The sequence below is a fragment of the Hakea prostrata genome, chromosome 2, assembly GCF_041222555.1.
Source record: "Hakea prostrata isolate BN-2017 chromosome 2, UWA_Hpros_2, whole genome shotgun sequence".
NCBI lineage: Eukaryota > Viridiplantae > Streptophyta > Magnoliopsida > Proteales > Proteaceae > Hakea > Hakea prostrata.
In genome coordinates this window covers 63,040,009-63,067,782 of record NC_142601.1, presented here as the reverse complement: position 1 = coordinate 63,067,782, position 27,774 = coordinate 63,040,009, and the positions used below count along the sequence as shown (strand labels likewise).

The 27,774-nt window shown below is 39.0% G+C and overlaps 1 protein-coding gene and 1 pseudogene across 2 annotated transcripts; one reads left to right on the top strand and one right to left on the bottom strand.

The window, feature by feature from the left end:
• Window positions 1–19: 19 nt before the first annotated feature.
• On the top strand, window positions 20–20,685 carry LOC149025585 (P-loop containing nucleoside triphosphate hydrolases superfamily protein). The gene is made up of 6 exons (XM_089145786.1): window positions 20–1,882; window positions 13,755–13,895; window positions 13,989–15,744; window positions 16,804–17,258; window positions 18,095–19,074; window positions 19,167–20,685. Exons 1-6 carry the CDS (start codon window positions 470–472, stop codon window positions 20,320–20,322), a joined length of 5,901 nt encoding a protein of 1,966 aa, XP_089001912.1. The 5' UTR covers window positions 20–469; the 3' UTR covers window positions 20,323–20,685.
• Window positions 20,686–21,842: 1,157 nt separating this feature from the next.
• On the bottom strand, window positions 21,843–26,398 carry LOC149025584 (MLO-like protein 12; annotated as a pseudogene). Its single transcript, XR_016171751.1, has 14 exons — window positions 26,061–26,398; window positions 25,862–25,919; window positions 25,587–25,744; window positions 25,374–25,490; window positions 25,115–25,175; window positions 24,244–24,332; window positions 24,071–24,145; window positions 23,890–23,978; window positions 23,735–23,784; window positions 23,594–23,634; window positions 23,326–23,499; window positions 23,196–23,231; window positions 22,975–23,103; window positions 21,843–22,888 (listed from the first exon to the last, which is right to left on the bottom strand). The product of XR_016171751.1 is annotated as an MLO-like protein 12 (transcript).
• Between the last annotated feature and the right edge of the window lie 1,376 nt (window positions 26,399–27,774).

Sequence of the window (27,774 nt, the reverse complement as noted above, 5' to 3'; positions counted from 1 at the left end):
TCTCCAATCAACCCCCAACAATCCAACAACAAATGACGTCTGATCTCCAGTACCCTTGACCATATAAAGTCTTGCGAGAGGTACCTTACACAGAGAACCGAAGCAAGAAAGAAAATCGTAAAAGAAAAAAAAGAAAATCGCAGGTTCGTCCAGTGTTCGTGGAACCCTTAACTCTCTATAAAGAACAATACCAGAAGATTACCAGAAAAGAAAGAGGTGATAAGAGGGAGGATAGGCAAAAAGAAGAAGATAAAGAGAATCCATGATTGATTTCTAGGGTTTGGTTTGCTTCGGTTCTTTCGTTTCCATTTACAGATCGTTGAACGGAAGTTAGGTCTATATGTAATCACATATTTATTTGTCTGTGATTAATCCGACAATCAAAGAACGAAGAGGAGAAGATCTATTTGATCGGAGGTCCTGTCATTTTTTTCCACCATTATCGTGCATCGTTCTTTGTTTTCTTGTCATGCGATTGTCTCAGTCGACCTCTGGCTCGCCTCCGGACGGTCGCAAGCAAAGGAACTCTTCCTCTTCGCCGCTGAAACTGCGTGGTTCCGAGCGAGACCATTTGAGAGCTCGGAAGAAACACAAGAAGCTTGACGCTATATGCGAGAACTATTTCACCCGTAACCGCAGTATCCTTGAAGAACCGAAGGAAAGCAATGCCAAAGGAACGTTGGAGGCTGCTGATTCGGATCTTCGTCGGAGCTCTCGCGTTAGGAGAGCTCCGTTAATGCTTGATTCGTCTCCTCCTCCAGTGAAGAAAAGAAGTCGGGTTGATCAAGGTGGGGCGAGTCCGAGTAACAAGGAGAAGAAAAGGTTAAATAGTGATAAGGCTGAGAATGATGGATCAGAGAAGCCTTCCCCTCGTCCTAATTCTGGGGATTTGGAGGAAACGGAGGGTTGGAAATCAAGGTTAAGATCTAGGGCGAAAAGAGTGACTTTTGTCCTGAATGCAGAGGAAGCTTCTCCCCGTGGCAAAAGGAGGCTTTTTGATGAATCTGATGGATTAAGAGAGGAAAATAAGTTGGTTGATAATGATTCCATTGATAAGAAAGAAGTACCAGAAGGAGCAAAATCAAATAATGCAAAGCTAAAGAGAAATGGCAAAGCTAGGGGAAGAATGCGGCTAAAGAGTGACAATCTAATTGAAGAAGAAGAGCATGAGAAGGATGCGGAGAAAATAATGTTGGACTTAAATGAGGTGAGTGTTTTGCCCATGGAGAGCACAGTAGGTGGTGAAAGTGAGGGGGCAGTGGTATTTGATAGTTCTACGCAAGTAATTGGGAAAGAGGCGAGCAAAACTGCTACTGTTTTATCGGCTGAGGAGGATTTGGAGGTCCAAGGCAATAAGGTTTTAGAAGGTGCATCTGAAAATGATAAGCAGCTTGAGTCAGCAAGCAACAAGCAGCCGGAACAAATAGAGTCTAAAAATGAAGTTGGGAATATAGATGCTGCTGAAATTCTTGGACCCTCGACGAGCCAACTGGACAATGAAGAATGTAGTACTGACAAGGATACCTGCCCAGGGATATTTCCTGGTAAAACCGTAGAAAATGAGCATGTTGAAAAGGAGAATAATGCAAAGAACTTTTTAACTGATGCACTTGACAGGCCACGGATACATGAAGGGCGTAGATGTGGTTTATGTGGTGGAGGAACTGATGGAAAGCCTCCAAAGAGGTTGATAAGGGATTCCGTTGAGAGTGAAAATGAGGGAGGTGGCGGGTCATCAGCCTCAGAGGAACCTAACTATGACACATGGGATGGATTTGGTGTTGAACCTGATTGGCTTGGACGTCTCTTGGGCCCCATGAATGATCGTTTTGGTATTGCTGGTGTTTGGGTTCATCAACACTGTGCAGTCTGGAGTCCAGAGGTGTGGTTTGTTGACCTAGTTGCTTTTTTTTTTTTTTTTTAATTGAGATTTATTCTTCTGGTTACATGAGAGAGGCTGTGTATATGTGACCTTTGTTATGTGTTGCATAGTAGAAGTGCCAATTGTTAGAGATATTGCTTCTTTGCTGTCTGACTATGAATAGAAATTTGGTAGGTAGTTGCACCCTTTGATCTCTTACTAATTTATTAAGATGGTGGAACTCACAAGATTTTGTAAGAATGTACTTAGTTGTTATTCCTCAGTATCACCTGTGATGGCTAGCAGGTGTGTTTCCGAATGTTTTGTGCTTATTGCACTTAGAAATAGTATGATATGAATTTTCAAAGATGCAATGTGTTACTTGTTTTGATGTTGTTGATGCTTTAAACTCAGAGGATTATACTGTTGTTGAACTAGTGGGGGAATTATCTTATATGCTGCCAGTGATTAGACCAATATTCTGCTGCTGGCATGCAGCCCTGTTATGCATGAAACTGTGTAGTAGCCTATCTTGAATTTCATGATACCTATTCAGGCTTGTTTGGGAATAGGATGAGGTTAGCAGATGGGCATTGATGGGTCAGTAGTGTGCCTTTTAAGTTTGATAAAAATATCAAGTAAAGAGAAATTCTAGTTTGGAACAATAAAACGATTTAACCTTGGAGGTGTTCAAGGGAATTTTTTTTTCTTTCTTCTGACATGGCGATGTTGGAGGGGATGAAAGAGGTTTCAGTTCCTTGCATGTTTAGAAATTCAGGATAATTTTTAAATGAAAAAGACATTTTTGAGCATATCATGGTAAAACTGTCGGGTTGGTGATTAGCAAGTAATGACTTGTCCAGTTAGGAACCAGACCATATCTAATATCAAGGACATAGTTTTCATGCTGATGAGGTGAGGCAATAGAGGGCAATGAAAGCCCAGGTAATGCCTAGCAAAGTGACAAGGCAACACCAGGACGGCTTGACTCAAAGAAGGGCCAAGACGCCTAGGGATGCATAGACAACTTGGATCAAGGATGTGTCGGCTCTAGGATAAAGTGGGGTGACAATGGGGCAAGAAATCATATGAGGAAACCGGGAAACAATAGGGTAATGGTGATGTAAGCAGGCCTACCTCCTTCTTGAACCAGCAAAGTTGGCCCAAAAACCAAGCCCATTGACTCACCAAATGGGCTGGCCAAATTGTACTAGGGGTAATTTGGTCTTTCCCACCTCTTTTGGACACAAAGAGGGTCTAGTAAATTTTCTAATATTTTTATGAGTCTATATCAATTTAAAAAAAAAAAAAAGATTAGTATTGAGAGTCCTAGTTAGAGATGGGGTCCCAATTGGAATTAATTTTAAAGTAAGATTCCTTTTGGATAATTGGTTATTAATTTTGCAAGTTCTTTCTAGGAGATTCCTTTTTTGTGGTTATTTGATTGTTGAGTTGTAAAGGGGATCCTACTCTAAATAGGATTCCCTAGTTGAGTCTTATTTAGTTTCATTGTTTAAGTCAAAGTCTATTTTCCAAGTATAAGGCTATATAAAGCGCTCACCTCCTTGTAAAAACAAGAAAATTGAAGATTAATAAGAATTCAAGACTTGGGAGTCATGGGAAGCTAGCCCACGACCTGGGTTTAGGAATTGAGTGAGTCATTCTGCAGTTTCTGCATGGTTCTTCATCTTTGCAAGCTTGGTGACAGTCCTCTTCAACTATATTTCAGAAGTCAGCCTTCCACCAACAAGTCCCATCCCAGCCCTCTCCCCAACCCAAATCCCCTTCCTACCCGTCACAGACCCCTTCCCCTTCGTCTGAACCTTGCGAAAGCAAGCCTCCCACCCTTCCACTTCATCTGAACCTTGTAGTAGCAAGCCCCACCCTTCCCTTCATCCTAGCCCTGGCGAAAGCAAGCCCCACTTTTCCCTTACATCTTCTCCCCTTTCTTAATCATGCGGCAGTCTACGAAGAAAAGAAAGAAAGAAAAAGAAAAAAGAAAAGAAAGGGAAAAGAAAAGAAAGAGGAGACAGAAAGATTGAGAAAGAAGAAGAAGCTTCCAAGATCCGTTCAAGAATTCAAGAAGCCGCTCAAGATCAGCCAAAAACCTTGAAACAACACCCATACCTCTTCATCCATTCATCCCTAAACCTTCCCTTTTCCACCCAGTCCTACCTAGGGTGAGTTTGGATACCCTATTACCAAATAAACCATCCCATCTTAGGGTTTTAACAAAACCCTAATTTACCTTTTTCCTAGTTTATCCCAACCCATCTGGGTTTTGTTAGTCAAACTTTCTCTGTCTTTCCCAAAACCCTATCCCATCTCAATGATTGTTAAACCCCTAATTGTTACTTAATCCTCCCCTCATAATCCTCAACAACAGTTGTTAGTCATTGATTACTGGTTCACAAGGAAGAGGATCTTGGGTGACCCAATTTTAGGGATTTATCTTAAATCTCAAAACCCTAGAATTTGGGTTACGTCAAATGGAGGTGGCTAGGGTTGATTTAGTACTGAAATCAGCAAACAAGTGAGATTTGAGCAGAATTGGCAGCATGGGTTTTGGAGAAGTAGGTTAAATATTAATTGGGTGGGGGATTAAGAGGGAAAATGAGATTCCTAGGGTTTGCCTGGTTAGAAACCACATACAAATTGGATTGAGTTATCCAAATGGGGGGGGGGGGGGGTTGGAGTCTATCAATTCAAAACGTGTGATGATTCCCATGGTTGGTTTGGGTTGGTTGAATGTGGAGCTTGGGAAAAGAAAGGGGAAAAAGAGGGGATCCAGGGTTTGGGGATTTTTACTTTCTTGTTGGCGATGAATAAGCCTTGAGATTCGATCCCTTGCTAGGAATAATAATGGAGATTCAAAAATGAACTAATTCCTTGGGCACCACACTAGAGGTTCTCAATTAGATCAACTTATGCGTTAATGACTTATATAGAACTTCTAACGGTTGTATACTTTTATCATTCTATTCTCGAAAGTCAAGATTGTAATACTCATATGAATGTTATCTTGATGACATTTAAGTTATTTGATACACTTGATTTTCATTTATATGCCTTAATGGTTTTATATTACATGTTATATAACCTTGCATTCTCTAATCCTACAACATTAATGGTTTTATATTTCATGTTATATAACCTTGCATTCTCTAATCCTACAACATTAATGGTTTTATATTTCATGTTATATAACCTTGCATCCTCTAATCCTACTACATTTCGGTTTCACACTATGGGTAGACTTAGAAATCATACTTAGGGCTGTTTTCTCACAAATCCAAGGCTACTAGTGTGTTCAAAGGCCTTAAATAGGCTAAATACTAAGTTTTAGCCCAATTGGGACCCTAAAACCCACCGAGATGGGCTATCGAGTTGACGCCCAAAAAATGGCATATCTCGACTGAGATCTCGCCGAGATGGTCGAGATCTCACTCTCCTACCATGGTTCCCTTTACTCATACCCCACATTCTCCACTTGGTGAAGAATCCCAGCCATCTCACTCTATAGCTAATTTTCCTATTTGGAGGAATATAGGCAGAGGGCAGGATTTTAGTTGTGCAACCACCCTTCGAAGAGCACTTACAGAGTTATTTCACTGGAGCACAACCTACATTCAATAGACATGTTGGTGACTCTCAAAAGGTTAGGCTTGAACTCAAGGTTTACTCTGGTAAGCATGATCTTCAAATGTTTTATGATTGGTTGGCAGCATTGGATGACTATTTTGATTGGTAAGAACTATTGGAGGCACAAAAGATGAAGCTAGTAGCCTAGCACGTACCAAGCTAGTTGGAGTTGCACGTGAATGGCGGAGAACTCGTGAATATGAGTTGGAAGATCGTGGTAGAGCTCCTACTACATGGGAGGAGATGAAGGAAAAGTACTTGTCATCCATTTTCGATTGCAACTACAAGACAAGTTAAATTCTATTCGTCAAGGGAACTTGTTAGTTGTAGAATATATGGAACAATTTGACTCCCTCTCTTCTTGCACATGAATCTAAATCTTGTCAAGTTTCAGATTGGGTTTACGGCCTGAAATCAACTGGGCCATTAGCGTTGTGGACATGGAAAATGTTAGGGACTGTTTTGAGAAGGCCTTATGTACTGAAGAATTACTGGCATCCACTAACACCAAACCTACTATAGCAACCTCTCCTCGACATACAGTTCCTACCCAACAAGATAAGGGCAAGGCTCCTTTGATTACTGGCAACCAAGCACAATGTTTCCATTGTCAAGAGGTTGGACATTAGACTAAATATTGTCCACATTGTCAAAAGATCAATGTTGTTGAAGTTGAAACTATAGTGGAGGAAGAAGAGTTTGATCTATTTCCATTCCCACTTGATCAATGGTGATGCTTATGACATTTGTATAGTAAGCTGCATCTTGGTGGTTGAAACCAAAGGAGAGGACTGGCAGTGCGACTGTATCTTCGATAGACGTATGAAGTCTGGAGATAATATTGTTTTGGTGATAGTGGATGGTGGGAGCTGCATCAAAGTTGTTTCAGACACGTTTGATATGGAAGGCCAACTTGAAGGTGGAGAAGCATCCTCAACCATATTGGGTATCCTTGTTGAATGATAATACTTTGGAGGTAAATCAACGTTGTTTTGTACCACTAAAGCTCCATAGGTATGAGGAAGATGTATGGTGTGATGTAATCCCTAATTCCTTATGCATCTTACAATGGATGTATGATAACGATGTTATGCTCGGGGGGGACCCAATGTGTATTCAAGTTCAAAGGACTTCACACTGTCCTCCATTCAGTCAATGTCCCAGCTGAAATGCGTCAGCAGAGGTCTTCGAGGACCAACCAAAAGGGCACCAATGAAGCATAGAAGTTGTTGTCCATACCAAAAAAGAAGCTGTTGGCTGTTCCTCACAAGGAGTTCATTCACAGTAGCCAAGATACAAGGCTGGTATTGGCCCTTGCTACAAGGGAAGTTACCCCTCAACCTGAGGTGATATTCCCTCCACCCATCAAAGAGTTACTTTCTGATTTTTCTAATGTGGTTCCTAATGAGTTGCTTGATGAGCTACCTCCTATGCGTGATATTCAACATGCTATTGATTTTGTATTGTTTTGGTGTTACCAAACCTACCGGCTTATCGCCTTAGCCCAGCATAGCACAATGAACTCAAACGACAAGTGGCTGAGTTGCTACATAAAGGATTCATTCAAGAGAGCTTAAGTCCATGTGATGTACCAACATTACTCACTCCAAAGAAGGATGGCTCATATAAGTATTGAAGTTGACGAGTTTTTGTGCCATATAACAGAGGTACATGTTGATGTTCATTGAAGAATAGCTCTCAACAATGATGTCTACAAGGCTACAGCTGATGGTCATTGACGATATGTGGAGTTTCAACCGAGAGACATGGTGATGGTTCGTGTTAATCTAGAAAGGTTCCAACATGGAAGGTGTTGAAACATATTGGATCAAATGCCTACGTGCTCGAGTTACCGGAAGAAATGAACATAAGCAACGTCTTCAATGTGGTTGACTTGCATCTCTATGTAAGACACCACTCTGATGATGAAGACCGAACAGATGTTGAGGCTGCCCCAACTCAAGCTGCCAATAGATGATGTCATTGAGGAGTTTTGGATGACTTAAAAAACCACTCGTCATGGCACTGGATACCATGCTTTCCTCATCAAATGGAAGAAACGTCCACAACATGATGGTACATGGATTTGTGCTGATGATTTCAAGAAACTCGATCCCGATCTATATGAGCGTTACATGTCATTTTCAAGTTGGGGAGAGTTGATGCAAAATTGAAGACAAAAAATAAAGCCCAGTGGGTCAGGCCCATCAAAGGCCTAAAGCTCTAATTCAAATTGCCCATGGCTTTTATGGGCTAGGACTATTTTGGTGGATTTATACTATTAGAAGTATTGGTATTCTTGTTGGTATCATTTTCAGTAAAAATGATTATACGTTAAGTTTTCCTTGAACGAATAGAATCCTCTAATGCTTCTTCCCGATCCATCTCTTGTTCAAAATCCTTGATTAATTTGTATGACCATCGAAGAATCCTTTTACAGATTTCTTTTATTCCAATCCATTTTTTCTTCTTTTCTTTGATTTTTGGGTTAAAAGTTAGCCCACATATTTTGATATTTATGGACTAGATTTAAGCCTATGACTAGTTTTTGAAAAGTCAATAAAAGGGTTTGAGCTTTGAAAATAAGAAAAACTCATTGTCAAAGGAGTTTTCCTTTGTCGAGTTAGGTAGTGGTTGAGTCATTAATAGGTAAGCTAGCGGTTGGATGTCACATGATGTTCATGTTTCTTTAGAATTATATAAGAAACTTATGTAAGAGGAGTAGACATTCATCTTTTGAAATCAAGTTGCTTTGTCAGTGTTCCTTCTCTATGGAGAATCCTTGTGTTTGATTAAGGTAGGTTGGTGTTTGATCTAATTGATCCACTTTGCGGTGTGAATCCCGGGTGTTACTTTGTTGTTTTTATTGTTCTCTCAATTGGCTCATATTGTGTCTTCAATTTCTTCGTCATTGACAAGTCTACTTAAGTGATCTACACTTCATCCTAATTTCCAATCTAGTTCATAGTTCTGCCCCTGCTTTGAAGACCTATTTAGTCCCTATTGTTATGCTATTATCCTTGTAATACCACTCTAGTCTTCATCCCTCTTTCACATCTGAATTCTATTTCAACCTAAGTCTATCAAATCAGAAATTTATTCATTGTGAAAGATCCTATTTGGCTACTGTTTTGATCAATCAAATACAGTGCTACGTTACCGTGTCACTAGAGGACTGAAACCACCCTAGCTGAGACAACTAAACAAAACACTCCGTAGGTCAATGAAGAAAAGCAAATAAAAGTATCTAAAGGAAATAATACAAAAATCACTTAAATTGGACCACTGCTTGGACCAGTTGGACCTGGTTATGTTTACAAATATAAGATTCCAAAATAAAACTATGTCAGAAGTTAAAATAAAAGACCAAACCAACAACAGCTACTTTTTCTTGGATGCAGGTTTTCAGAGCTGCATCTTCAAGTGTGAGGAGCATCTGAAATCATATTTTGAGATTGCAGGTGGGTGGTAAAACACAATTATATCATTTTATAAGGTTCGTCTTGGCCTTGAAATGCAAATACAGTCCTGAGGGGAAAAAAATTGCAGAGGAAAAAGATACTGGGAAAGGAAAGATCTAGAATGTGCGCAAATCCCAGTATGATTGTAGATTGATTGTAGGGAACAATTAAGAGAACAAAGTAAGGAAGCTAGCATGGAGATGCGATCAATTTTGTTGAAATCTGCTCATTTAAAATAAGATTGCAATCAATTATACATCTTTGTTCTCTCCCAGATATTGCCATTGGAATGGAACTTCCGCTGAAATAATTCACTGATTACTGTTTGATCTTGTGATCTTATATAGGAATTTCACAATTGAAGTGAAGCTCCCTTAAAAAAGAATTTTTGGAATTCTTCTCTTGTAGAGAACTTTAGCTTCTATCTTTGGTTCCTCCCTAAAAAAACCCTTGTACATATTGCTTTGTTCTAACAGAACCGTACATGTTTGTCTAAACCCATTTAAAAATTGTAAACAGCCCCAGAATCTGTAACCAGTAATGGGTAAAGAGGAGAGAACAATTAGAGAACATTGCTGTGCAATTGAATCTATGTTCTACTGTACCAGCGAACACATATATTTATAATAAACCGGACATAGAAATACAAAAGGAAACCTATCTTCACTCTTTCCTAATTAAGTCTCAAGCTTAATATGACACTTAACTGGACCAGGACACTAATAAATAAAGATCTAAAGCAACAAGGAAGATTGTGTCACATTATAATATCTCATATATCTCATATCTGTAGCATTCCCCCTCAAGTTGGAGTATGCACAAATTAAAAGAAAGCTCCAGCTTGGACAAATAAGAATAAACTTGGAAGGCAACACCAGTCTTGAACTATGTAGTAATCAGGCACTCTAGTCAATTGTCATAAATCCTTGTCTTTCCTAGAGAGACAATAAAATTAACACCTAACAACAAGTCGATGACATCAAACACCCCTCCCAATGAGGGTCACAAATTGCAGCATCAATTAGCACCATAAAAGTCCATCAAAAGTAGCACCTGACGGCTACATAACTCCATAAAATTGCTGCTCCAATGACTGCACAAAAAATCTCATAAAAGTGTAACTCCCATGGCTATACAAAAAATTCATAAAAGATGAAAATGCTGCTCTAGTGACTACAAAAACCTATTTCAAGGAAGGCACACCCTTGCAGCCATAAGACCATGTAAAAAAAAATCACAGAAATTGCACAAAATTGCTTTGCTTGCTATAGATATCTTCAATACCCCCTTAATGTGCACCACTACACGTGACCTAGAAAGACCAAAATCTCAGAAGGAAAGCCCCACAGATCTTCAATCGGCCCCTCATGCTAACAAATAAAATCCCAAACCAATGCGATCCATGGTCCAATAAAGTAAGATAATGGCAAATTAATAGTTAATCCACTATACCTAACTCAATCCTTCGTTCAGTCCAAGCAAACATGCCAAATAATGGAAATCCTGGGTTCAAAACCCAATTTAAGGCTAACAAAATCAGCCAATTGGCCCAACTTAAAAAAAATAATGGCAATGCTGTAGTATACCAGATATTTTCAGAGGGTTATTGGTAAATTTAGGGAGTAATGGATATGAAAGGAATTAGATTTAGAGATGGAGGACAGAGCTGGAAGGAAAAACTTTTAATGACAAGATCGTAATATATAGTATGAGAGAGATGGATAATTATTGAAGGATGGTATTTCCACACATTAAATACCAAATCAATTAAATCTGAATGATGTAACATGTAGCCAAATTATGAATATAGGGATACAAGTTCAAATAAAAGAAATTACAAGGGTAATAATGTCAATCAGAAAACTATCCACTTTAACAGAAACTAACTTAAACCAAGAAAAGGGATTGGTCTTGGAGTCGTGACTGTTTTCTACCTCATGACATTCATGGTTCTAAGATCTAAACCAACAGAAACAAAGGGGAAACTTCTTCAGTACTTTGATCAAGAGGAGAATCCCGAAATTCCCGATTGCAACTGCTTAATGAAAGTGAGCTACAAAATTTCCAACCTTAAGCCACTAGAAGTAGACAACGGCAACTCTGCCAAGATCAAATAAAACCAGAACTCCAAATCAGAACCACAGCAACTGATTAGATTCTAGGCAAAGAACACATTCTCAATCTAGAGGTGGGGGGGGGGGGTGATTCTTAACAAAAAGGCGAAGCAATCAATCTTCAGGCTTCCAATTCAAGGCTGGTCATCCTCTTTGATCGGCTACCACTTTGGCACTGTAGAAGGGAATTGGCGAAAGGAGAAGAAACAAAGAACAGAAGTCATGGTTGCCTTCCTCAAACTCACACAACCAGAGACCAGTAACAGAGAGTCCAGAATAGAAATTGTGCCTTCAATTCATCAACTTCATGAAGAATCATGGGAGAAGATTTGGAACTAACGAAACTAGCCAGAAAACTAAAAGAAGGTTGCAATAAAGCAGGGTAGTCTTCTTTTTGCAACATCAAAACCCGGCAACGGCAGCACCACTGGCAATTAATTACTTATCATAGACAGGCAAATAATCTATGAAGAAAACCTCTCCATGAGTAGAGGATCTATCAACAAACTCTGCTACATTCCTGGACAGAGAACTTTGAGAAAATCCCGTCTCAACCCTCTCTGTGCTGAACACATGAGAATCAACCAGATCTCCTCAAGACAAACTGATTTTAAGAACCCTTCTAGCCAGCCTGCAATAAGCAAACTCCTTATCCCATTGTTCTCTTGGGGGACAAGATGAAAAAGTTCTCTGTGGGAATAACAATGGTAATATCGGACGCCAAAAAACCAGGTGGGTATATCAGAGTATCAATCTTCCTTGTCTCTTGAAATAGCCAGATACATCAACAAAAACAAGAGGATGTTACCAAAATTCTTTGATAATAAAAGCAAATCAGAGGCAGCAATACCAAAAATCTGCAAAAATCTATACTCTGACTGAAAAATTGTTAAACTAGGAAGAAAAAGGAAATCCTTCCTCTTCTATCAAGCCATACCAGAGGAACAAAAATCCTGGAACTAAAACCAGAATTTATAATTTTCATCAACTTTCATGTGAGAACTAAACAAATAAATTTCAAGTGTTCAATCCTTGTACTACAATGATGTTACGGATACATTGATAGCACCGCTATTTGGGAATGACTTTAGGAAACAGGGAACCCCAGTAATAGGATAATCTTCAGCGTATGAAACCCATAAGAAATCAAAGCATGAAATCCTAATTCAGTGAAGGAGAACCAGGTCTATTTCTTCAAACTAGAAGCCTTAAACGACTTTCAAACTGGCAATGGATGCTGTGAACAATCCCAGAATTTGTAACCAGTACCGGGTAGAGAGAAGAAGAGAGAATAATTGTAGAACAAGGCAGGTGATTGAAGTTCTACCATACCACCGACACATATATTTATAATTAACTGAAAATAGATATACAAAAGGAAACATAAATCAATTGTAACTCTTAACTAATTAAGCTTAAAACTATTGTGAAATTCAATCAAACTAGGATGCTAATAAGTAAAGACCTAAAGCAACAAGAAAACCAGGACTCCCCCCCATTGTGTTTAGTTGTAATATCTCATATCTCTAGCAAAAAGATAGTAGTCTATCTCGGTCTTTAGATCATGCTCCCACTTGTGCAATGCCACAATAATCTCTCTCGCGCAGCATCAAGTTGATTGCATCATATCCTCCGTTGAATTCATATATACAAACTTTTTAAAGGGAACCCATAGCCCTTGTATTATTTTTTTTTGGGGAGGGGAGAGGGGGCTGCTTAGTGCTGATTTGGTTTGGTTTTGATTTCAATTTATCCTATCCTTTACCATGTTCTCAATTCTCTGTTTTTTTTCTATAAATTGATCTTTGCATGTGGAAATCTGTTGGTGATCTGAATGTTATTCAAAGGAGTAAATCTGCCGTCCATGAATAAGGTGATCAAGCTCCTCTTTCTCCTGCAATTGGATATCGATTGTACACCTGAGGAAGGCCACCAAAAAAAACCTTAGTCTATTCCAGAATTCTTGAGATCTACCTATTTTCTACCATATCAGATCTGGTTGTGATTGGTTTGCTGTAATTTGTTGCTTGAACCTATGATTTAGTTATTTATCATGTTTGAGGTCCTTCGTGGGGTTAGGTCCATTGTGAAACAACCTTATATTATATGGGTAGAGCCGTAGAGCAGATGTTGGGTCTGACCTACCCCCTTTTAGATACTGTTGGTTGTTGTCTTGTTGAGAAACATTTCTCTAGATATGATGGCTTCCCTGATAACCATTGCCTGATCTGTTCCTAAGTTATCAAGGGTCTAATTATCATCTCAAAAAAAGGAAATTGTAAAGGTTGTGTGCATTTAATGAGCATTGGGCCATGCCTGGCTGGTGTTATCTCACTTTAGACTGGGACCCGTATAACAGGGATCTCTGCCTTGCATGATCCTTGCTTTGTGCATTTAATGGGTTCATTTCTAGCATTGCCCGCTGTGAATTTTGCTGGCACTTTATCTCTAATATTATCAAGTATGTGATTTGTACTATCTCAATCAATGTTTTGTGGGAGCACATGCTTGGAGGAAAGAGAAGGCACCTTTTCTTTCTTATTATCAGTGATATATTCTTTTTTAGTGTTAGTAATGTTTATCAAATTCTTTTTTTAGTTATGAGGCTCATGATTTGCTTTGGAAAGATGATCCAAAACTTCCATTCAATGCTCATGCATTTTCCATTACTTTCAGGTCTATTTTGCTGGATTGGGATGCTTAAAAAATGTTAAGGCAGCACTTTGCAGGGGAAGAGCACTCAAATGCAGCCGCTGTGGGAGGTCAGGAGCAACTATAGGATGCCGTGTTGATAGGTGTCCCAAAACCTATCACTTGGTAAGTTGTATATCCTGTTAGAAGTTGCAAATTGATGTTTATGCTTCCATTTTCTTCATCCTTTTTTATTATGGTTTTTTATTTCTCTTGCAGCCTTGTGGGAGAGCTGATGGTTGTGTTTTTGACCATAAAAAATTTCTCATTGCTTGCTCGGATCATCGGCATCTTTTCCAACCTCAAGGTAATCAATATTTGCACCAGCAGAAAAGAATGAAAGCTAGGAAAATGAGGTTGGAAGCAAGAAAGCTGTCACACGATGCTTGGAGGAAGGATTTGGAGGCAGAAGAAAAATGGTTGGAAAATTGTGGTGAAGATGAAGAGTTCTTGAAACGTGAACGCAGGAGACTTCATCGAGATTTGTTGAGACTTACACCTGTGTACATTGGTGGTCCTTCCTCAGAGAGTGAAAAGCTGTATCAAGGTTGGGAGTCTGTTGCTGGGCTTCAAGGTGTCGTCCAATGCCTGAAAGAGGTTGTTATATTGCCTCTTTTATATCCAGAGTTCTTTAATAATATGGGGATTACACCTCCTAGAGGTGTTCTTCTGCATGGGTACCCTGGGACAGGTAAAACCCTAGTAGTGCGGGCATTGATTGGTTCATTATCTCATGGTGACAAGCGAATTGCCTATTTTGCTCGTAAAGGTGCAGATTGTCTGGGAAAATATGTTGGTGATGCTGAACGCCAGTTAAGACTCTTGTTTCAGGTTGCTGAAAAATCTCAACCATCTATAATTTTCTTTGATGAGATCGACGGTTTAGCACCATGTCGCACGAGGCGGCAAGATCAGACACATATTTCCGTTGTGTCCACTTTGCTTGCTTTAATGGATGGTCTAAAATCTCGAGGATCAGTCATTGTCATTGGTGCAACAAATCGCCCTGAGGCTGTTGATCCTGCTCTGAGACGGCCTGGAAGATTTGATAGGGAAATTTACTTTCCATTGCCATCATTCGAGGACAGAGCTGCTATTCTGTCTCTACACACTCGGAAATGGCCAAAACCTGCTTCTGGGTCCTTGCTTCAGTGGGTTGCGAAACAAACTGCAGGTTTTGCTGGTGCTGATCTGCAGGCTCTTTGTACTCAAGCAGCCATGATTGCTTTGAAGAGAAATTGTGCATTGCAAGATCTTCTCACTGCTGCTGAAAAGAAGGGTAATATTGACAGATCTATCCCTCTTCCCTCCTTCTCTGTGGAGGAAAGGGATTGGTTGGATGCTCTTGCATGTTCCCCTCCTCCTTGCTCTCGCAGAGAAGCAGGAATGGCCGCAAATGATGTAGTTTCCTCTCCTCTTCATGCCCATCTAACTCCTTGTTTGCTTCAACCACTATTGCATTTGATTGTTGCCCTTGGATTTGATGAACGGCTGTGGCTACCTCCTGCCCTTTCCAAAGCTACAGAAATGATAAAAGATGTTGCTATTTCAGCTTTAGAAAAGAAAAAAATATCTGGGGCTTTGTGGTCATCTTGTCTACTAGATTTGATCAAGGAAGCAGATTTTGTGAAGGAGATAGAGAGAAATCTTTCTTATGCTGGTCTTTTGGTTAGTGCTTCTAGTTTTGCTGATTTCAATGCATTAAATGATGACACTGATGATGGCCATAGAAAAGTTGATATTGGTGGTGCACATTCTGCTAGTGCTCATATTAATTTGTTTCGGAATGTATCATCTTCATCTCGAACATCAGGATTCAGAGTATTGATTGCTGGCAGTCCTAGATCTGGGCAAAACCATCTTGCTTCATGTATTCTCCATGCTTATGCAGGGAATGTTGAAATTCAGAAGATTAACTTGGCTACCATTGCACAAGGACAGGGAGATTTTGTTGAAGCTGTAACACATATATTATGTATGCTTCTGTTCCTTTGCTTCTAGATGTTAGGTATTTTTTTTTATGTATTTTAAATTCCTAGTGGTTGTTAAATTCCTAGTAGTTGACAATTGTAATGATATCTCTTTTTTTTGCTTATATAATTCTGTCATGTTTATATCTCCACACCTGTAGGCTATTTTGCCTGGCTTTGCTGTTCCTTCAGGCAAATACTAGGATGTTTTATAGGACCTGCATAGGTTTTCATTTGTAACTTGCATGCGCAGTGTTGAGTTAATACTGCATCGAATATCTCTTCACTTGTGCTTAGAATACTGTATATCCATTTATTTCCTTTTTATGGTGAGATGCAATATTCTTTGTTAGTGAATGTATTATCTTTGTTGATCTGTGAGTTTTCTTCAGAACTGGCTGCTTTTATTTCCTATCTGGAATTGGTATAAGTTTTTCTGGGTATCATAATTGATGAACCTGCTTCTTTTTGGGGTTATGCAAACCATCAGAAGATCATGTTTGTCTCTTCAGGGACATGGATCTGTTATATACTATTTTAGCAGAAGACAGTTCTAATGCAGATGATACTTTTCCTTGGGTTGTGTCAGCCCATCTTTCTGGAGAAATAAAGATTTGTTATTCATGAAAAGAACCCTGGTGCAGATTTCATTATATGTCCAAATCTGAAGTATTAGGACTGGTGAATATTTTCTTGGATGTGTCATGGTTAATTAATTTGATGGCTAACCCCAAGGGAGTGGTTGAGTTGGCAAGGGATCATTGTGTAAGGAAGTGTGAGGTCCTAAGTTGATTCCTTGTACCCTGGGGCCACTCTCCTGAGGTGGTTTAGTGCTTTTCACTGCTTTTGGTGAAAGTTGAATGGTTCTCATTCAGCTTGACATGATCCATATGGTTGTGGGGTTAGTATGGACCTGTAGTTCAAAAAAACATAAATTAAATTAAATAGTTTGATGATTGGGGTGAAAATTGTGACACTTGCATGTTAACTACATTCACAAAATAAAATATAGTTCAACCCTTATTTTTTCTGAAATTTTTATTTTTGTCTAATTTCTCTGGCAGTGAAATGTGCAAGTATGCGGTCATGTGTAATTTTCATGCCTCGAATTGATTTGTGGTCCATAGAGACTTGGCATCAATTTGTGGAGGAGGATTTGCCTTCAAAGATGTCAGGCACAAGTGTTAAAGGAAGGTCTGGAGATGCTAGGGATGATTCCTCTCCAGAGAATGCTTTCATTTCAAATACAAGAGCAGAAATGACAGCAGGGCCAGAAGTTGCTAAAAAATGTAGCCTACAGAATAAGGGCTCGTCTTTGAACATGTCAGAGTCAGATAACACACCAAGGCTTGAAGTTGAAAGGGAAAGTGTCTCACAGGGGAATGTTTCTCCTTTACGTACGTGTGAATCAAATGGAACAATAGGTCCCGAGGATTGTGTGAAAAATGCATCTCAAGCCTGGAATTCATTTGTTGAGCTGGTGCAGTCCATCTGTTTGCCTGCATCCTTTATGATTTTGGTAAGATCACGTGACTCAGCAGTCTTTGTTGTGCTTCGTAATGATGATAGATTTTGCAGCTTTTGTTTTTGGGCTTATTTTGTTATTGATGTTTAAAGGGCTAACCTGGTCCCGAAGGCTTCCATGCGAGCAAAGGCTGTGAGGGCAATTTTCCTATACAACCTTATGCCAAGATGCTGTTTTAGTGCCTTGACCTCAGGCTAAAACTCTGGTCCACTGGCCATTTTGCTGTTGATGTTTCTTGATCTTTTATGGGAAGCTTAGCACAGTGGAACTGATTTTTAAAGTCATCTAAGCTTGCTTACACACAAAGTGATTTGCTCACTGGGTTCAAATTTCTTTCATAATTTGATTTTAAAGACCACTTGACCTAGGACCATAGGAGCTATGTGAACCCAGGAATCCCATTCTGTCTGTGTTGTGTTTCTGATTCTTTCCTTAAATAGTAGTCAATTGAATGACCTATGTAATAGTTATATTTCCAGCAACACATTGCTTGTTTGATGCATTATAGAATACATTGACATGTCAAAGGCAACTATAGAAAGCAGTGATTTGGTAAGGCATGGTTAACGTTACCAAACCATCCTACACTGTATATGCTTTCTGCCTGTTTCACATGCTGAATATGTTCTCTGCCTGATGCATTAGTTGTTTACATGTAGTGGTTAGTAAGCTATTTGGTTGTGCTTGTACCTTCTCAAGTTATTCTCATGTTCTTGTTGTTGTCCATCACCCAGCCTCCCTACTATTTGTACCTTATTCCTGTTTGCACCTGTATATTCTTGTAGTGAGAATGAACTGATTGACAGTGCTGTGCATTTCTCTTCTTTCAGGCTACTTCAGATGTGCCAAGTCAAGTTCTCCCTCTTGGGATCAAAGAGTTCTTCTCAAGTGATGCATTGGACAGGAATAGCTCAGCATCAGTACACACAATACCACGTTTCTTGGTGCAGGTTGATGGAAATTTCAATCATGATGAAGTGATTAGCTCATCTGCAGCAGAGATGTCGGTGAATATTGTTAAACAGTATGTTCAGCTGGTTCACCAGAGAACTCATTGTGGTTTGGTTCGCAAAGAGTTTGAAATTTGTGTTCCAAATGAAGGTAATAGACAGGTGGAATGTGATATAGCAAAGAATGCTGCAGTTAATGAAGGAGGCAGTCAGCAGGAAAAATCTGGATCATCAGTTCGTAGTGGGAATGCTTCTTCTGGTGGTCTGGAAACTCAACCATTTCTAAATGATTCTAAGGAACTTCCTTCATTATTAAGACAAAATGGTCTACATGAGATTGGGCAGCATTGTCCTCAAGATATTGTTACTAGGAGCCCACCGAATAATAGAACATTGAAAGGGAAACCTAGCTTGCTGTTTGCTATATCTTCCTTAGGCTTTCAGATTTTGCGATATCCTCACTTTGCTGAACTATGTTGGGCCACATCAAAATTAAAAGAAGGTCCTTGTACATATATAAATGGACCTTGGAAGGGTTGGCCATTTAATTCTTGTATCATTAGGCCCAGTAACTCATTGGAGAAGGTAGCTGCTGTTGGATTGAACTCCAGTAACATAAAAAACAAAGAGAAATCTGGTTTAGTTAGAGGGCTCGTAGCTGTTGGCTTGTTGGCCTACAAAGGTTTTTACACGTCAGTTAGAGAAGTTTCTTTTGAAGTGCGAAAGGTTCTAGATCTTCTAGTTGGAGAGGTAAATGCTAGAATCCAGAGTGGAAAAGACAGATATCAGTTCCTTCGTCTTCTGTCACAAGTGGCATATTTGGAAGATATGGTCAATAGTTGGGCATATGCATTGAAGAGGTATCATATTTGCTCTCTTGTTTTCTTGCTAGATCTATATGGATGTCTTTCAAACCATGATATTGTCTTAACCATGTTTCTTTGTATCTCAGTTTAGAGCTGGATTCTCAAATCCCAGCATCAGACCCTAGACCTACTCCAGATAAGTCACATGCCTGTGTGGATAGTCTGACTGAGTGTGATGCACAGAAAAGAGATCGAGAAGAAATACCTCAGAAACTTGGTTCTGACGAGGGAATTCCTAATCTTAGATTGTCTGAGACCGAAGAGAGAGTCACTACTTCTAAGGGCGGGCCTCATCAGATGTTTTTTGGTCATTCCATCTCAGATGTGCTTCAGAGTTCTTCATCTGCTGCTGATCCAGTGGCCGGTGTTACTACCATGATGGAACCACATGAACATCGTCATTCTGAGAAATGCAATCCAGAAAATCTTGCTTCTAACATAGAAGTTTCTGGAGATTTGGGGGGTGTGAAAAAATCTAGTGGTTTAGCCACAGAATTGTCTGTTAATTGTATGGATATTGGATGTTGTCCAGGTGAACTGGGTGACCTTTCGGTCTCTAGACCCACTCAAGTCTTTAATCAGAGCAATGATTTGTCGGCAGTAGCGACTGGTCTTTTGTCTGATGCCGATCCATGTAATCATGATGGGCTTACTGGAGATGACAACTCTAACATAAACAGCAGAAGGAATCTTTCAGCTGCCTCTGGCATTACATGTTTGTACAAATGTTGTGATGAGTGCTTGCACAATGTTTATGCCTTGATACAGAAAATTCTCAAACATGAATTTGGTAAGGATGTAAACTGCTCTGTAGAAGATCTTCATGATATCATTTCATCATGGTCCGTGAATCTTCTGTCAGAAATCAAAACATTAGTCCTTGCTGAGAGTAACAGTTGTTTGGAGAAAGGCTTCAACAGGAAACCAAGACAAGGGGATCATGGAATTTCTAGTCCAGATATTTTCAAATTTGAGAAGTTTTCATGTCAGTGCCTAATTTCAGGAAATGAGCTGGTCATACCAGTGGAGTGTAGTTGTCACTCAGGATGCGAGAGTTTGGCTGCAAAGAGAAATGCTTATACAAATTCTCAGTTCCAACTAGATTTAAAATTCATTATCATGGACAATGTACTTGTGCCTGCAAATCCTGATGAGACAGTTTCATTTCACTGCAAGTTTCCACATTTGTGCCTTTGTTCTCTTATAGAGCGGATATTAATGATCAAGCAACATTTGGGTTGATTTTGTGTTGACAACCTGAAACGGCAGAGTCAGGTCAAGAGTAGTTTTGGCATATTCTTTGTAGTGGTATGTGACAAGTCAATTTTAAACTCCGCCAGAGATGTACAAATCAAAATTTTGTAGTCTGCAATTCAATTAATCCTGTTCATCCTCTTGACATGGTGACAGCCAATATTTCCTCCTTTATGGTGACTCCTTAGTATGTTGATCAATATGGTATATGTTGTCAAGAAAAATAAAATGTAGTAAAATAGATTTCAAATGTTATCTTGGGATAAAATTATATTAGAATTTACTACAATGAATAGATGGGTGCTAGATAGCTGTACGTGTGGTAATATCTGATGCTGTTTATATAATGCGTTGTGAGTATCTTCTATTTTGTCGACCTGTGGTTACTCTTGGCTGGTAATTTGTTGTTTTTAGTTCTTGCCTGTAGCTGTTGTTGTCTCTGTAAAATTGACATTTGTTGTAATAGCTAGTTAGGCTATAAAGCTTCTCTTCCTAAACTTTCGTAGTGGGTCGAAGGGGTTGGGGCAAAATTGCCCAGTACCTTAACAAATTGCCTCAAGCAATGGTTTGTGCCTCAGGCATTGCATTCTTTCTCCCAACTGTTAATAAATTTGAGTCATTGAGTTGCATGGCTGTGCGTTTGAGAAAAAGGCTAGGAATAGGTATTCAGCATTTAATATCAAGTGTTCGATATCAGTATGAGGTGTGAGCAATTCTCAAAGAACTTGAACCAATGGAAGACTTGCAAGTTGGAAAACGTAATGAATTAGATGGTCAGACTTCTGACGGGAATTTAGTTGCATGGACCTAATGCACTTGCTACACTAGTTGATGGGGATGAAGGATGAAAACTGGGATTGCAATGGCAATGGGTGTTAAGATTTAAGAGCTATCAAATGCTTTCAGCGATACGTTGAATTTTGCTATGAATTAGGTTGTGAGGTGACTGCATTCGCTAGTTATTGATTCTGAGACAGGATGGAGCAAATCACTAGTCGGTTCTGAATATTGATTGAGTTGGGTTGTGGTTTATCTGAATTGCAAAATTCAGCCTCTTTTGGTGATCAGCATGATTGGAAGATATGATTTACGTATGAAAGGACAATTTGGTGATGAAATCAAGGGATCTGCATTCTGGGTAGTGGTGACTGATATATTCTTAAGCTAGAAGATGCGATAGAGCATTCAGGTTGTGTGGCCTGAATGCAGAGCCAGAGATCATTTGACACATAACACATACATGAGCAGCTATGTAGCCTGGTTGTCACTCTGGCCTTTTCTTCTCTTGATACTTGATTGAGATCCACTTGGATGCGTTTTCATGCCTGGAGGCCAAAAACATCCAAATGCTAGCTTGGTTTTTTTTTTCGTTGGACTTCTTTTTTTTTTTTTCTTCTTTTCAAATTTTGCCTGTTGGGCACCAAAAAGTTGATGTGCTTACCTGCTTACCAAACTCGAAGTTATAATTGATTGATGCTAGCTACATAATTCTGGCTTTCACGATTCCAGTATGTCAATGTCATATGAGCTGCAGCCTCTTGCTGCAAGACTTCTGTTTCCCAGTTAAGTTGTTAGGTGCCTTGTTGAAACCTTGTACCTGTATGCCTGTTACCAACACCCAAATTCATATCCATGTTGTATTGAAATTTAACAATACATGTACTCTGATGATCCATTCGAAAATTAAATTCTTGAAACCATTCTTGTGGTTCTTTCTATGAGCTCCTCAGGAACACAAATATATTTGGAGCTCCACCATCCATGTGAGGATGAAGCCTCCTTTCTTGGTATGGGGGAGCTGCAGATGGTGGGAGGAAAGAAAGAAAAGCCTTGACAATTTCATAAGAAGATTTAGAAGATAAAATCTGCAGCAACTTCTATTCCATCCATGGTATGAACGTTACTTTACTGAAAATAGAAACTTAATAGATGTACAAAAATCCTAATACAGGTTGGGCAATATAAGATACAGGCATGAGCCCAACAAGCAAAAAGAAATGGTCAATGAAATGGCTCAATACGAAAAAATTCATGAAGTTTTAGCTGTTAGTATCTGAACACATCCCGCAGGTTAGAAACTGAAGGGAGTCTTTCGAAGAACCATGAGGGAGGGCATCATGCATTCATGCTTCATGCAAACTAGACTTCTTTAATTGATGCAATCAAGAGTAATCCGTTTGCAGTCTTCACTGTTGCAGGTATTCCCCCTTGTAGTCCATAATTAGTTCAATCAATCAAGCTCTGTTTTAAGAGGAATTCTGATTTTGAATAGGCAAATGATCTGCAATCAGCTTTCTGTCACCCGTAAAGAAATCTCTCCATTGTAGCTTCCTTGATCATTCATGTTTGTCTCAGTCTCTACTGCTTCCTCGCTTTCAAACTCTTGTCCTCCAGAGACCGAAGTGTCAACAGTGTAGGAAATGGAGTTATCTAGGGAAGGGGTAGTTGAATTGGTTTTGCTGGCAGCTATATTCCTCTTGGCACTGGCTTGCCAGTTCTTCAGTCCCCCAAGTACTGTCTCAGTGAATACAGCCTTATTCATAGATGAACCCATCTGATGGAAATTGAAATTTCTATGCTGATTAGAGATGCAGGGGAAGAAACTTTTTGAGTTTGATGTTTTATTTTTATGATATTTACCTTTGTAACCAAGGCATACAAAGGTAGTGTCACGTAACCAGAGAGAACTTGAACCACGATACCCATGATGATCCTTATAACAATGTCCTCTGTTTTTTCATGAAAGCAGGACCTGAACCCAAACTTGACCTGCAATTAATAGAGTGGTAACTAGGATTCATTATTACTGCAACATGAAAGTGATAGTAACAATAATTAAGCTAGCAAATTAAAAGACTAACCCATGTCCAAGTGAAGAATGCCAATTGAAAGGAGTTCTGCAGACACCAAGATTCATTATTTGAAGTTGATGCAGAGTGGGGAGAAAGTGAATATTTGTTTCACGAGAAGAAAGTTCACAAGTGATTTTACCTGAAAAATGATGAAATGAATAAGGTGGAGGAGAAATCGAGGTTGGCTAAACCAGAAGTAGTCATCACTGGGTTTCACAAGGAAAGTTCCCTTAACTACAGGAGCAGCTTCACCACTTGCCAAACACATCTTAGTGATGATAACTTGAAGTTTCGTCCCTACTAATAGAAGCATCTGCAATAAATAAAACATACAGTCAATCGTCTTTTTAAGCTTTAATTACAATTTCTTAGACTGACAATGAGGATTCTTAGATCAAATAGCTTACCACCAAAGGAAAGAAGGGTAGCCACAAATAATTGTAGAATCCTGCATTTTGGTGCATAAAAAAAGCAGACTTTTAAGTTTGATTGGTTTATAAATGTGAAAACAGAAATGCTTTAGCATAGAAACAATGTACTGCCATTACCATGTGCGTGGAAGAACAGGAAACATACAGCAAAAGTCCAAACCCAGAGGCTGAAAAACAATTGAAGTGTTTAAAGCCTAGTAACTAGTAAGATAAACACATATGGATCCTATGCATATATCACCAGAGAGTGGATCTTGTTTCTCAGAACGTACCTCATACCAACCACCACGTGAAAATCGTCATCCAAAGCTCTTTTTAGGAACTTTTGGAAATCAAAATTACTTTCTTCTGGAATGTGAGCCTAAGAAGAAGAACAAGAAAGAAATCTGTTAAAACAGATCACCAAGTCAGAAACTTTTGACTCGACAAGCCAACCATTGCTCATTGCATTACCTTAATAAATCCATGACGAAGGGTTAAATAATCAATTTTGGAGACTGACCCATTAAACTGTCTAAGAAAACAAGCCTGCCAAGCATAATGCAAATGTAGTATAAGCTTCTATTTATTAATTAACATTTGAAATATGAAATACGAATACATGGAAGAATTAGGTGGAATAATACAGGCCAGCGAAGTAAACGGTGGCGGCTCCAGAACTTCAGATGTCGTCTCCCAAAAGATGTCTGATGGGTGAGTCTGAACCTCCTTGGATCTACATGTGCAAATAGCACTTTTAGAATCTCAGTAAATAAGAACAATTTCTGTGATAGTGTAAATACAGAAGTGTATGTAAGGCATAGTAGAAAAACAAAAACCCAGTACAAGAGTTGAAATATTGGATATCAGAAACAAACAATCACTCTGATGCTAGCATATGAGGATTTACGTGGTTCAGCAAGATTGTCAAACATGAAAAAAATGAAATCTTCTTCATTATCAATGGTGAATAAGATTGTAGTTGCTCATGCGCTGGATCCTTATTTGGGTTTCTGCAGTTGAAGATTAGGAGATAAACACCATTCTCACATCTCTCTGTCGGGATCCCTACAGCCTATTTCAGAATTAGCATGCATCATGACTTAATTTCTGTCGAGTACCCATCTGACCTTGATCTCATTCTCAACGGTTCTTCTGGATCAAGACACTTGACACATTCAAACTCCTAACACAGAAATAATCAATGATAGTGGAAGCCATATATTCTCAAAATTTAGGGGAAACCCATGAACAACAAATGCTACAGGTACATCCCACTGCAATACTATATAAGAAAACAAGTTGAACAAAAAATTCTTTATTTAATTAATAAGTTGAGTTGAATGAAGGAAAAGAAAATTATAGTAGAAAAAAAAAGTCCATGAATTTTACTTTCCACCATTAAAGGGGTGACTTGAACCGTAGAAATATTCTTATACAGAACTTGCTGACAATTAAGCGGAGTCCCCACAAAAGGGGCCCAGCAGAGAAGAGACGTCTGCTCTTTCCTGAGCTTACCATTGTTAAATTGGTATTCCAATTTCCTTGTTTCAGCTTCCCAGTGTTCCCATCTTCTCATCTGTTGAAATCACATGAACTTAATTAAGAAAATGGGAAGAACAAAATTAATTTACGCAACTTAACCAATCTCTGGTCTTCAGTTAACGGCGTGAGCTTGAAGTTACATGAAATTGGCACATAAAGTCCAAGTATACTGGTAAAATAAGGTTAATTAAGACTCCTAAAACCAATTATTATTTGATTAATTAGTTATTACCTTAGCCATCCCAAGACCGAAGGTTAAAACACAAGATAGAACATGAAAGGCGGCCAACACAAATATTAAGATTTGGAGTTCCTGAACGCCGTCTCTGGACAAAAGAGAAACCTTTCCCTGTTCAGGAAAGAACAAACAAATATCTGAGAATACAGAAAGTAATTGAAGATTAAATTTTTTAGACTTTGCTAGCTTCACGAAGTATATGTATACCTTGTTCTCGCAAGTAGCTTCTTCCACCACATCACTTGAAATTTCACGATCCTTGCAAGGAAGGAATGTTTTACCAAGAGTTTTGGGTATGCAAATCTTGGCGACAAGTCCTTGGCTGATGGTGAGTAACAGAGAGATGAAGCCCAAAAGTATCAACTCTATATTTGTTTTTCAAAACAAGAGAACCCAAGAAGAGGGGAGGAAAAATTAGAAAGCATAGAACAGAAAAGGAATTATCAATTAGAAAACCCTTTATTAGTTCCACTTTTCAATACCTGATTTTATCTTGTAAAGAGCCTGATTGAGAGATCTCCTCCTGTTTTTTTGGAGAAACTGAAACAGGTTCAATATGGAAAAAGTAAAGTAGAGAAGACAGCAACAAAAGCCTATTCTAGATCTAGCTCCCATATCTCCAAACCAGTAAGCTTTCAGTGATCGAGGAGATATAATATTCACATAAGCATGCATGCTTACCTTAGTTAAATTATGGATACCATGTTCAAGGAGCATGGAAATGGAGATCAAGATTGCACAAACAGTAGACACTGCCCATGTTGGTGTTTCCTGAAGCGAAGTACCCATCTTTCTTCTTCTTCTTCTTCTTCTTCTCTCTCTCTCTCTGAAAATGGAACACAGCTAGCTTTCTTCAAAAATCTGAGGTTACAGGATGAATGAAGAACTGACTGGTTTGTTTTGGGAAGTAGACGAAAAGTACAACTGTACGTGATAATTCACGGGAACCATGAATTATGGAGACAGGTACATGTATCATATATACACTCAGAGCAAATTAACAGAAGAGAGAGAAATTCAATTGGTGGGGTTGAGCAGCAGCATCATGCCCCTTAAAGTCAAATTAAAATTTGTCAAGGTCCCAGTGTCTCACTCGTTCCGTGACCGTTTAAGTGGAGGAGACGAGGAGACCTTCGACTCGTTTCTTTTCTTTCCCATTCTACTGTGTTTGAGTAAAACGCGTACCTGGACATCCAATTGTTGCTTGGAGGGTACGGATGCAATGACACGTGTCTTAATTTGTCTAAATTGCCATCTGGCTGACGCGGTGGTTGATGCAAATATGCAATTGCAATGTGAACCGTTGGGAAGACTTCGGCATCAGCCTGTGCATGCATTCGTTCTCAGTTCTCAGTTCTCAGTTCTCACTGAAACAGAATAAATCTAGACACTTCGGTTGGTGTCATTGTGAAAATCCACGTTTCTTTGGGTTTTGGAGTTTCTTTATAGTTTGGCTTTGGGGTCATGAATAGTTGTGGCTTAGGATTTCTAAAGACATATATGTATATATATCTCTTGTAACAAATTATCTAAAATTGTTGTTTTGAGAAGAGTATAGTTAAAACCCTAATGTTGGATGTAACCTCACATTGAAGTGAACCAAGGTAAAATTCATGTCTCTATCTTTTTTGTTTTCTATTCGATTGTGTGTGATTGATCGCTCTAATATTAATCTTTATGAGTCCAAGGTACATGCATGTTGCCCTTGGAGTCCCATAAATCAAGATAACATATCCAAATTAATAATCTATTGGGATAATTTTTGCCTCATAAGCATTTTTAGTCTTTTTTATTTTTTTGAAGTATCAATATTGAGTATCGTATTGACTCATGTATTATAGTGTAATTCAATAAAGAGAAGTATCAAGATGTATTGTATCAGTTGTATTAAATATGAATATGTATTGGCTAGTATCATCTCTCTCTCGTGGGATACTCTAACTCGTGTCCCAATCTCCGATCTCTCGATCATCTCGGGGCCCCCCCAGATCACCGGGGTTTCCTGTTGATGAATAATTTGTGTTGCCATCCTGTTTGATTTTCGGAGATGGTATTCATATTGCTGTTTTGTTGCCTTTTCTCTTTCTTTTCTCTCTCCTGTTTCTTACATTTTAACTTTCTTTTGTTCAAACGGCAAAGAAACAAGAGAGAGACATAGGACTTCTATAGGCTCCGAGGGTGCTCCCCCATAGCCTTGCAAGGGTGTTCCCTATGTTCATCGGCAACAAAATATGAAGCATGAGTCATACTCATATAATTGTATAATGAATTGTAAACTTTAATACTTCTCTTCACTAGCTGTGTACTTGTGTTCTTTTTGGATATTTACAATAATTTATTAAATTTTCAGACTTTCCAATTTTGCCTCGCATACAATTGGACTTGTGCCTATTAG